Source organism: Sinocyclocheilus grahami, unplaced genomic scaffold, assembly GCF_001515645.1.
Source record: "Sinocyclocheilus grahami isolate Dianchi unplaced genomic scaffold, SAMN03320097.WGS_v1.1 scaffold272.1, whole genome shotgun sequence".
NCBI lineage: Eukaryota > Metazoa > Chordata > Actinopteri > Cypriniformes > Cyprinidae > Sinocyclocheilus > Sinocyclocheilus grahami.
In genome coordinates this window covers 226,151-238,353 of record NW_015505451.1, presented here as the reverse complement: position 1 = coordinate 238,353, position 12,203 = coordinate 226,151, and the positions used below count along the sequence as shown (strand labels likewise).

Below are 12,203 nucleotides of genomic sequence, written 5' to 3'. Positions count from 1 at the left end.
AACCATTTTTTTAATTCCGTAGCAGAACCAAAAAGTCAGAATTGTGAGATATAAACTCAGAATTCTGTGGAAAAAAAAAACTCAATTGCGAAAAAGAAGGTTCTGAGTTTATATATTGCATTTTGGACACTTTTTCAGAGTCAATTCTAACTTTTTTTCTCAGAATTGAAAGTCAAAATAGTGAGCTAAAAAGTTACAATTACATTTTTCAAACAGGCTTCCATACTATTTACTTGTAGTTATGATGTATGTATGCAGTTGTGCTGTTGAACTTTGTAATGCTGCCAGGATTTGTTTGTCTATTGTGACTTTTTTGTATTTTATTTTTACTATTTTGCTTGCTGTAAGGTGACCTTGGGTGTTTACAAGGCACCATTGAATAAAATGCATTTTTATTTATTGTTATTCTTTTAAAAGTGACCTATTATGCCCCTTTTTACAAGATGTAAAATAAGTCTCTGATGTCCCCAGAGTGTGTATGTGAAGTTTTAGCTCAAAATACCCCACAGATATGTCGTTATAGTCATCCTCCTTGGTCTTAAAATTGGCACAATTTTTTTTATTCCTTGAGCATTGAAAAACATCTCAAATTTGCTTTTTTTTCTTCATCTCTTCCCAGATAACGCAGATAGACCCGGCTTGGAGTCTGGTGGAGGCTAAACTCTTCCCTCAGGAGACCCTGTTCCTGGAGGCCAAAGAGTAGGACTGATCTGAGATGTCCTGAGGCGAACAAGAAGAATAAGCAAAGAACTTTTAGCATGATGTCCACAGCGACCAGACACACACCCACACACACACACAAGCCGTCACACACTATCACACAGTGCGTTGTATATGAATGCTGAGTGTACATTTTATGCACACGGAGGCCTTCACAAGCACATGGATAAACGATCACTCTCCCCCCATAACTGCAGTGTAATGTTCTTTTTCCACCCAAAACGTAAGGTAACCGAAAAGAAAAAAAACAAGCAGAGGTTTGGAAGTCTAAAACAGCCAGCCTCACAGACAAGGACTTCTCACTGCGGCTGCTTTTTAGACATGTTTTGTGTTGAAATGAGACAAAAAATATCAATTTAAAAAAATGACAAATAAATAAAAGTCATACAAAGAGACATTTCCTGGAGAACGCCGGACCATTTCCTTTCCCAAGGTTCTCAGAGTCCCTGATTCTCAGCACAGCCCTGGACAGCCCATCATCCTGGCTTCTTCCTTATACCCAGAATGATTATATTTGGTTTAATACTCGTTTATTTTTCTCACTTTCCCCCCATTTTTTAGTTTGATGCTGTATTAGATTTAGGTTAATATACATTATATAAAGAATATATGAACATGCATGTGTCTTGCCACTCTAAATTTATTTTTACCTTCATGTGTGGGTGACTATATCATCATAACATCATCAAACCAGCACATGGCCTCCTCGCATTGAAGTTCTGCATTTTTAATACATGGCTGCTAAGGTAAATTTAAAGGATTCTTACACTATTTATGAACTCGCATGTCCTTCCAAAGTTGCATGAGTGTTTTCCAAACAGAAATTATGAAACATCTGAATGAGGATTAGATCTTCAAAAATGACACAAGCATCATAAACATGGTCTATATGATTTGTGTGCAATACAGCAAGTTTTCTATAGACATCTGAAGGTAGAAATCGAAGTCATTTTTTAATACCAATCTTGGTGGAGTATAGCAATGTTTGAATCATTTTGGATTTGTTAATGAATCGGACTGAGCAAAAAATTCTCTTTTTATTAAAGTCATTGAGGTTTGGAACAATATGTGGGTAAGCAAATGACAGGGTTTTCATTTTTTGCTTTAAACTGTTCTTTTAACATCCTATGACAGGAGTAAAATAACATCGCACCAATTTATTTCTACCCAGTTATTTTCCAGATTACTGAAGTCAGGATTGTTACAAGTTATTTGAAATATTTTGATTCAGTGAGGAATTTACCCTGGGAGTGCCACAAATATCTTCACTGCTGATGTGAACTACTTAGGGGTTAACATTGTAATTCACTGGAGCTTGTGGCTCTTTTTTTATTATTATTATTGTGCATGAGACTGTAGCCAGTGGCGGTCACATGACTGATCATGTATTTTAAAAGGACTCAAAGAATCTCCACTGATCACTTTGAGGAACTGTCTGGATGCTGCATGACGTGCAGAGACACTGAAGTACTGACAGTAGATGTAGAGTTTGTTTTTTGTTTTCCTTGACATCTCTGATGAGTATTATTAGCCATTATGGCTATTTTCCCCGTTGAACCTTGAAATGAAATGCTTATTGTAATCTCTGCAGCTCCACACATTTTAATGAGAGACAAGCAAGACTGTGCTCTTGTTTGGGATTGATCAAGTTATATAATTTTCAAAATATGATATATGATGGTTCATCCTGATTCTTTGTGGATTTTGGTCGATGTATTGAAAGCTAATGAAATGATCTGCTAAACTATAAGTAGTGAACAGAATGTGTTTTATGTAAAGTACAGTTCCTCATGGGCACTTGACCTTTTGGATAGAAGGAGTCTAACCTGCAGGCTGTTTCATTTGTGTTGTCTGCCTTCTCACGCAAGGAATCCGAACGTTTATTGTGTGCATCCAGTCATACTTCCACTGTAGGTGATGTGCCCTGAGAAGACATGAATCATTCGGTTTCTCACACACACTGTTTGGTGAGAATGAGTTTAGTATGTTAAACTAACTCAAGCATTGTGGTGTTCTGGCCAGTGAGTTCAGTATTCATTTCAGACAAAGGAGAAAGCAGCCTTATTCAAAGTGACAACAACAAACTAAATGTGTTGTTGGGTAACAATTCTCTGAAATCGGCTCTTGTGTGTTCGTCAGCCCCAAAATGAGCATTCACAAAATGTGAATGTTTCTTCCTTCTTATGGTTTATATGCTCACTTCTGCTGTGCAATTTAATGTTGTCAAATATGAGTAATGCCTGTGTAAATTGGACTTTGAATGCGTTTCAGAATCTGCAGATAGCTGTTCTAAGTTTGGCGTAGTCTGCTCTCCCGTGTTTTCAAGAAAGAGCAAGCACTGAAAGGTAAGATTTTCTTTGTTTTCATCATGCTCGATCAGGTGTGAAAGACTGGTAAATCCAGCCCGAGGGAGAAATGCTGGTTATGCAGCTCCTGTGTGCGTGTGATATTACTGTTTCAATGACTGAATGATTGGTTAATGCATGCAGACATTGACTTTGTACTGACACAGACAGCAGTGATGAGCAGGTCGGAAATGCTATCATTTTAAGCAGTGAACTGATATTTCTTTTAGCTTGATCCGGCTTGTCTACACTTCGTTAACGGCGTTCTTTTGGCAGGTGTGTTCTGAGCAATTTGAGAAGAGCACAATAATGCCTACAATTGAAACCGTAATCCTCTTGTTTGGAAAAAAATAATCCTGTATCAAAGGACATAATGTTTTTTTTTTATTTTCCTCCCATTTTAAACATTTTTATTAGCTTTTAGACTTTATAGACTGTAAAAAAAAAAAAAGATGACCAATAAGTTATGAGGTGTTTTTACATTAACTCGTCAAAATAAGTTAAGCAGATTTCAACTTTTTAATCTTCAAATTGATCAGTTGTACAAGGTTCAACTCATTTTAAGCCAGTTTATTATAATTTAATGTAATTTGTAAGTTGATTTTACTTAAAAATTCAAGTTATTTCAAAATTCGTCTTTTTTTTTTTTTTTTTTACCTTGTATAAACTTTTTTTACCTTGTCTTTAAGGGTCAAGAATGGTGTGGGTGTTTATGTGTAATATATATATAATATATATTCTTGACACTAAAAGATTAGCCAAGTTATTGAACAGTTAAATTTAAAAAAGGACACAGCTTGAAAAAAGGATAGCCTTAAAAATTATATTATAAAACAACAAGCACATATGTATATATATATATATACTTTTTTGTAGTCTTTAATATATTCCTGATGCTTAAAGACTACTCAAACATTGAACAATTTTCTTTTGATATTTTAGTATGACTGTGCCCTTATTATTACATTAAATGTGTGTGTGTGTACAAACACACATGCTATTTCATAAATATTATTTATTTTATACTTTATAAATATTTTGTTATTTATATGTTTAAAAAAGACAACTTGTGGAAAAAAAGGAAGTAATATTTTTATCGTGTATATGCATATGTGTGTGTATATATATATATATATATATACACACACACGCACAACTTGACACGTCAAGTGACTTTACTTAACGTGTGTGTATATTACATGTTTATATTTACTTATATAGTGCTTTTAACAATACAGACTGTCAAAGCAGATTTACAGTATTCAATAGGAAAAATAGTGTAATAATGCAAAACCGTAAACACTTCATTTTCATTTGTGTGTGTGTGTGTGTATACATATATATTTTGTATTATTTATATTTAATATCGGCATTTTTAAAAGTTTTATTAGTAATATTGAGTTTTGCATTTGTCAATGTGATTTTCTTTTTGTTGCCCATTTGTCAGATCTGTGACATCTCAATCCGTGACCCTGAATTGTAGCTGCTGTCAGTCAAGAATCCGATTTTCCAATGCCATCATGGTTTGATCCCAAACTCTTTATTTAGGGACAATAGAGTTATTTTGTGGCTTCTTGTGACACAGATTCTGCTCTGGCAACATCAGGTGGTGGCTCGATTCTTCAATGACAAAAGGGAAGCGTTCAATAATGTTTGACTAGTCTTTAAGGGTCAAGAATGCTGCTGGCCCTTGGTGAGAGAAGAGAATTCCTGACGCAAGTGATCTCTTCTTTGAAGCAGTTCCTGATCCCACAGCATCCACTCACCCAACGATGCTGAAATCCCAGACTAAACTAACCTGGAGGGTCACTCAAAGTTTACTTTCTCAGAGACGCTAGAGAAACAGAATCTATGCGGCTTAAAGAGTCGCCCGAAAAAGGGGCTCATTTGTGGTGGGCAATGTGTGCGAATGGAGTGAGTGAGACGGGAGGGGTTGGTGTGAACAGAAATTGTTTTATTGGCTGCTTCCAAAAGGAATGCTTTAGTCATCCTGACAGATCTCCAGGAGTTTTCAATAGAGTTTTCATTTCATTAGGTATGGAGCCCTGAAGTTTACTGTAGGTGGAACTTACTTTTTGACTATTTATGGATGTTTCTTCAATTAAGGAAATTTACCCTGTTTTTTTAATGATTGGTTTTGGCTTGTTTGTTTTTAGTAGTTTTCAAAGTTTAAATAGATTTTAAAATGTGTCTTTATAATTGATTTAAATTTGATCGAGTATCTCTTCCCCCACTTTAATGCATTGTTGAAATCACACTTTTAATTAATTTAATGTTTTAATAGCAAAAAATACTGTAGCCAATACAGCTTTTTAAGAACAATTTCTCCAAAAATGGTCAAGTTTCTATTTGTTTACTGGTTGTGAAAAAATTAGCAGTGACATGAGAGCACATCTCTGCCTGAGAAATGTCATTTTACATAATATTATTTTAAACTGAGAAATCGCATATTTTATATATATTTTTGATGGCATCTAGATAATAATAATTGGATCTCCAGAAATGACAAAGGTAAACTTTACCTTTAAACTTTATTGGCAATTGGCATCAAACGTTTTTCCCAAAATGAATAAAAGAAATACACTGAAATACACAACTTTTGTATCCTTTATTTACCAATAAATCACAAACGCCCAGTTTAGTCCTGGTAGACAAACAACCTCTAGTAATATTAACTGATTTCTTTGTAGATCTTCACTACATATTAAGACGTCATCTTTCCTTCAAAAATATTTTACTCAGCAAAGCAATGAGGCAGATCTTCAAGACAATGAAGGAAGCTCTTTTATGAGAACTGTAGTGCATTTGACCCTTTTGCCTAACACAGGCCTACAATGCATTTATTAAATTAAACGTAGGCCTATAGTCAGAACTTGAATAAAATAAAATGTTTTTCCCCATCTTTTTTACATTGCATTAAAATTTGTGTTTTAAACTTTTGCTGGGCTATATTAATAATATAGCTTAGAGGCATAATATACTTTTTAAAAATGTGATTTATTTATTTATTATCGTTTATTTAATATCGTTAAAAAATGTAGCCTAGAAATTTAATTTGCCCCCTCTTTAAAACACACTTTTAATTAAGACACTACTTGTATTTATTTTTGTGAGTAACGGTGCTACTTGTAGCAGAAGGCTTTTTAAAAAAAAATGTAAACTGATGAACTTATTAATATATATCTAGTATCGTTCAGCAGCTCTCAGCTGTGACACTAAGCATTAATCTTTCGATATTAAAAAGTTGTCCAGAAAGCAAGTTAACACGGCCATTGTCCAGGTTAGCACAATCCCCGTTTCCCGTCTCATAAGAAAATTCTGCAAGGGAGAAGAAAAAATAATAAAGCTGTGGTACTCGGATTATCGTGGACGAGAATAAAGCATTAAATGGGGCTAAAGGGGCCTGAATAGACGCAGTGGCGTGCGAAGAGAAGCAGAGTAATTATTGCTTCATAATTGTGTTCTACATCAGGTGGTGGCTCGATTCTTCAATAAAAAAGGGAAGCATTCAATAATGTTTGACTAGTCTTTAAGGGTCAAGAATGCTGCTGGCCCTTGGTGAGAGAAGAGAATTCCTGACGCAAGTGATCTCTTCTTTGAAGCAGTTCCTGATCCCACAGCATCCACTCACCCAACGATGCTGAAATCCCAGACTAAACTAACCTGGAGGGTCACTCAAAGTTTACTTTCTCAGAGACGCTAGAGAAACAGAATCTATGCGGCTTAAAGAGTCGCCCGAAAAAGGGGCTCATTTGTGGTGGGCAATGTGTGCGAATGGAGTGAGTGAGACGGGAGGGGTTGGTGTGAACAGAAATTGTTTTATTGGCTGCTTCCAAAAGGAATGCTTTAGTCATCCTGACAGATCTCCAGGAGTTTTCAATAGAGTTTTCATTTCATTAGGTATGGAGCCCTGAAGTTTACTGTAGGTGGAACTTACTTTTTGACTATTTATGGATGTTTCTTCAATTAAGGAAATTTACCCTGTTTTTTTAATGATTGGTTTTGGCTTGTTTGTTTTTAGTAGTTTTCAAAGTTTAAATAGATTTTAAAATGTGTCTTTATAATTGATTTAAATTTGATCGAGTATCTCTTCCCCCACTTTAATGCATTGTTGAAATCACACTTTTAATTAATTTAATGTTTTAATAGCAAAAAATACTGTAGCCAATACAGCTTTTTAAGAACAATTTCTCCAAAAATGGTCAAGTTTCTATTTGTTTACTGGTTGTGAAAAAATTAGCAGTGACATGAGAGCACATCTCTGCCTGAGAAATGTCATTTTACATAATATTATTTTAAACTGAGAAATCGCATATTTTATATATATTTTTGATGGCATCTAGATAATAATAATTGGATCTCCAGAAATGACAAAGGTAAACTTTACCTTTAAACTTTATTGGCAATTGGCATCAAACGTTTTTCCCAAAATGAATAAAAGAAATACACTGAAATACACAACTTTTGTATCCTTTATTTACCAATAAATCACAAACGCCCAGTTTAGTCCTGGTAGACAAACAACCTCTAGTAATATTAACTGATTTCTTTGTAGATCTTCACTACATATTAAGACGTCATCTTTCCTTCAAAAATATTTTACTCAGCAAAGCAATGAGGCAGATCTTCAAGACAATGAAGGAAGCTCTTTTATGAGAACTGTAGTGCATTTGACCCTTTTGCCTAACACAGGCCTACAATGCATTTATTAAATTAAACGTAGGCCTATAGTCAGAACTTGAATAAAATAAAATGTTTTTCCCCATCTTTTTTACATTGCATTAAAATTTGTGTTTTAAACTTTTGCTGGGCTATATTAATAATATAGCTTAGAGGCATAATATACTTTTTAAAAATGTGATTTATTTATTTATTATCGTTTATTTAATATCGTTAAAAAATGTAGCCTAGAAATTTAATTTGCCCCCTCTTTAAAACACACTTTTAATTAAGACACTACTTGTATTTATTTTTGTGAGTAACGGTGCTACTTGTAGCAGAAGGCTTTTTAAAAAAAAATGTAAACTGATGAACTTATTAATATATATCTAGTATCGTTCAGCAGCTCTCAGCTGTGACACTAAGCATTAATCTTTCGATATTAAAAAGTTGTCCAGAAAGCAAGTTAACACGGCCATTGTCCAGGTTAGCACAATCCCCGTTTCCCGTCTCATAAGAAAATTCTGCAAGGGAGAAGAAAAAATAATAAAGCTGTGGTACTCGGATTATCGTGGACGAGAATAAAGCATTAAATGGGGCTAAAGGGGCCTGAATAGACGCAGTGGCGTGCGAAGAGAAGCAGAGTAATTATTGCTTCATAATTGTGTTCTTTTTCTTTTTTTCAGACAGCATCGCGCTGCAGAGCCCCACTTGGAGCGGTTGTGACATTTAGGAGGCCGGTCTTTGTGCTCAACACTTCAAGTTTAAAAACAAGGCCAATTGAGTCGGCGCAGCTCAAAGCCCCAACCATTGTGAGGGACCACATTGAGTTTGGATTTGGGACAATGGTGTTTCTCAAATTTCTTGCAAAAACCTATACTCCATCTGTGATCTCAATGAGCGCTCTTTCACTGGGCTCCTGCTTTTCTGTTTGATTCGTTTGTAAAGGGAGGCAGATGTGGAGGGATGGGGGCCGCATTTTAATTGGCTGCTGCCCGAGCATACACTCACATCATTTCATCTGTCATCGGCGTTGTGCATCCTTGGTGTAAAAAGTGGAAGTGAGTCTACAGAGTAAAATTACAGTAATAAGTTGTTTTTATATTGTGGTCTTGTATATTTCCCCCCAATATAGACTGGACGTCTTAATAAAGTTATTTCCCATCTTGCAATTTTAAAGTTTGCAGAACCAGAAAGGAAGACCGCAATATTATAGTGTAGACTATATTTTAAGCATCAGACCAAGAATAGATTGCATTATGATTTTAAAGTAGGTTGACAGAAACGTTTCAAAGTTTCCGTTTCCATCAAGATTTAAGAGACTTCTTTTGTAACATGAAACCTAGGCTATATGATTCTCGAACTATTTTGTTTGATTAAAACAAAAAGGCACCAAAAGGTACAAAGTAGCCTACTGCTCACTCTCAGAGGGAAAAGGTACAAAATCGGTCACTATAGCTTTCCAAAATAAAAGTGATAAGTACACTTAGGGTAAAATATGTACCTTTCAGGTATAAATGTGCTATATTTAGGGCTAAATAAGGTACTAAAGTTTACCTATTGAAAAGGCACCACCCCAGTGACAGTTTTTGTGCCTTTTTTCTGAAAGTGTATGTGAGGGTTGTTTAATTTCGTAAATTAAAATAAGTATACGGATGGATAAATAAGCGTTAATTAATAGCCTAATTACATAATAGGCTACGCTAAATGAATAAATATTAAAAATATATATTTTTTAGATGAATAACTAAAGCCAGCCACATCGAGCGTCCATCCTAAGTAAGCCAATAAAAGCTTAATTTAACGCAGTTATTTTAAGCGCTTTGTTCTGTGCCTTTAGGGGAATGCCGTTGCTGCGCTCAAGGGTCCTGCGCGGCGCGGCAGCTTTTCATGTGAACAAGAGGTTAGCAACCTAATGAGGACTTGGAGACGAGGTGAAGCGTGTAAATACACTGGTTTTTTCTAAAAAAAACGCGCGCTCGGCACCCTCATTCCCCTTTTTTTATCTGCTACTCTAACCTCTGCTGCGCTCTGCGCACTCAACCATTCCAGCAGGAGTTCCGCAGAGAGGCAGTTCGGATCCAGTCGCGCTCCGGCCGGGTATCAGCGGAGAGAAAGATCCGTACAATAGCGCTCCGGGGTGCTGGAGGAACAGAGACATGCTGTTACATATGTCGGGTCAAGCATCTCTTTTGTGCTGCTTTAAAAAGGTGTAAAACTCAGTCAGCGGTGGAGATTCTAAAGGGAGTGAAAGCCTTGTATGGGGTTTTGATGCATAGGTCTGATGAACTGTTGAAAGAATGTTGAATTTCCTAAGTGCCCACAGTCAGTTTTAATTGCCCGGGGGCATTTAATTGGAATTCACAGAGACGCCCATTCAATGGAGAGATTTTCTTTTTCAAGTAAAGTGTGTAGAGGGCCGGATTCATTATTTAAACTTCATAAAATATATATAGGTTCTGCCTGAACAGAATCTGTCAATGTTGCGTACTCTCTTAAAAACAAAGGGGTTTTAGCGCGTCTTGGTTTCAGAGTAGAACCTTTTTCTTCCCGAAGTTTGCTCTGTGGCTATTCTGAGAATTCAAAAAGTTTTTAATGTTTAGCTACACTTAGCTGTGCATTGGTTTCGAAACGTTTTCTCGAATGGATAGAAAGTAATTGTGAAAACCAAGTTTATTAGAAATAATGAGCTTTACATTGTTTAAAATACATTTGATATTCTGCATACACTAAATGTTTTGCGTTGAATAAGTGGGTTGTATAAAAGTAGTTTACTTTGAGTTAGTTACATTCCGAAAGGTGTGTCTATATGGCTGTCTTCGACAGAACAGCTTACATAAAACCGGCTTAGTTCTCATATCTGTCAAAAGATCACAATTGTTCAGAGTTGTGCTCTCATCATCTCTCAGTTTATGAACAATCAACGCTTGCTTGCGGTTTTGTAATGATCTCGGGATGTCTATTTTCAGTCGCGTGAGATCGCTGCCGAGATAATGACTTTGAATGTCAAAAAGCTTTAGTTTAATATCGTCTCTATTAGTGTGCTGGTTGGGTAATTAAAGGTGGAGATGAGGAGGAGGAGGGAGGGGAGGGGAGGGGAGGGGGGACAGATGGCATTTGCTTACTGTGATTGAGTGTGTAAACAATAAGAAACCGAGCGACAGGGAAACAGTACAGGCCCACATCACTTTATCGAAGGGGGTGAGAAATTCAAAGTCCAGGTACCAAAGAGAACCACGGCGATCTGCTTTATTCTTTGAAAAATAATCCGAACCAACAAGAAATAATGTTCAGATTTAAGTCTGTTGTTGTCTAGCAGATTTGTTTAGCAGATGCAAGCAAACAGTTCATTTTTAGCTGATAAACTGCATTTTTTATTTTTGTAATCATGTACAATGCATCCTTTAATAAGTAAGCAATATAGGAATACATTCAGTAATCCTGTAGCCTATCTAGGCTACCAGAAACTCGTATTTTCGTATTTTACCAGAACATATTTCAAACGTGCTTAGAAAATTCAATTACTTACCGTTTTAGTATTATGACACCACAATCTTGAAATATTGGATAATTATGTAGGCTAAAGAAAAATATGGACGTTGTTTAAAAAAAACTACGCTAATCTAAGGGTAGATAAATTGAAGCATTGAAGCAAAAAATAATTTTAGGCATCTGCACTGACATTTTAAAACCTGACTAGTTTTACAATAATAGGCTAATCCTCGCTTTTAATTTGTGAACGTGTCGAATCATAACAAAACAATTGCGTGTAATTCTAAAATAATTTAGCAATAATAATAATAGTAGTAGTAGTAGTAATAATAGCACTTTCTGTTGAAGTTCGTATTTTGAACAATTTAAAAGTATGAAGAGCGCTAAAAAAAATATTCAAATAGTCACATGAAATGTGTTCGAGAAAAAACAAACAAACAAGAAGACTGTTAGTTAAGCAACGAGAACAACGCTTACAGTAAACAATACAATGCCGGTGAGAAATATAGTGTTTTAATAGTATAAATGTTCGACAGATACAGAGAAACAGAAGCGATAGTTTGTCTTGCAAAGGCTAGAATGATATAACTATTCCTATGGCGCTAAACCACACACATACCATATCAATCAGTACAGTGTTCATTCAGTTCATCTTAAATAATTCGATTAATCAATGATAAATTTGTTTATATCGATGATAAATGGCAAGCACGTCGAACCTTTTTGACTGTAATAGCCGGCGTTTAAATCAGTATAATGCTACAAATTAATGTCATTTTCAAACGACGCAAACAATTACAAACATGCAGTAAACAATTACGGACAACGAACTGCCCTTAAAGTCTAGCATAACAACTTACCGTTTTGCCTTTATCGATATTGACGTCATTCTACGAGGAATTGGCTCTTCACTACAGCAAAACCCTAGAACAAAATCTTGTCTTTTAAAAGATAAATTAATTACGAAACTTATTTTGGCTGACACCT

The 12,203-nt window shown here is 35.5% G+C and overlaps 1 protein-coding gene across 1 annotated transcript in view; it reads left to right on the top strand.

Annotated features, from left to right (window-relative positions):
- Positions 1-1,069, top strand: part of LOC107599795 (FAS-associated factor 1-like) — a 48,801-nt gene extending 47,732 nt beyond the window's left edge. Inside the window, exon 13 of the mRNA XM_016291478.1 lies at positions 620-1,069. Within this exon, the coding sequence (XP_016146964.1) occupies positions 620-703 (84 nt within the window). The 3' untranslated portion in view covers positions 704-1,069. The remainder of the gene's footprint in view (positions 1-619) is intronic.
- The last annotated feature ends 11,134 nt before the right edge of the window (positions 1,070-12,203 follow it).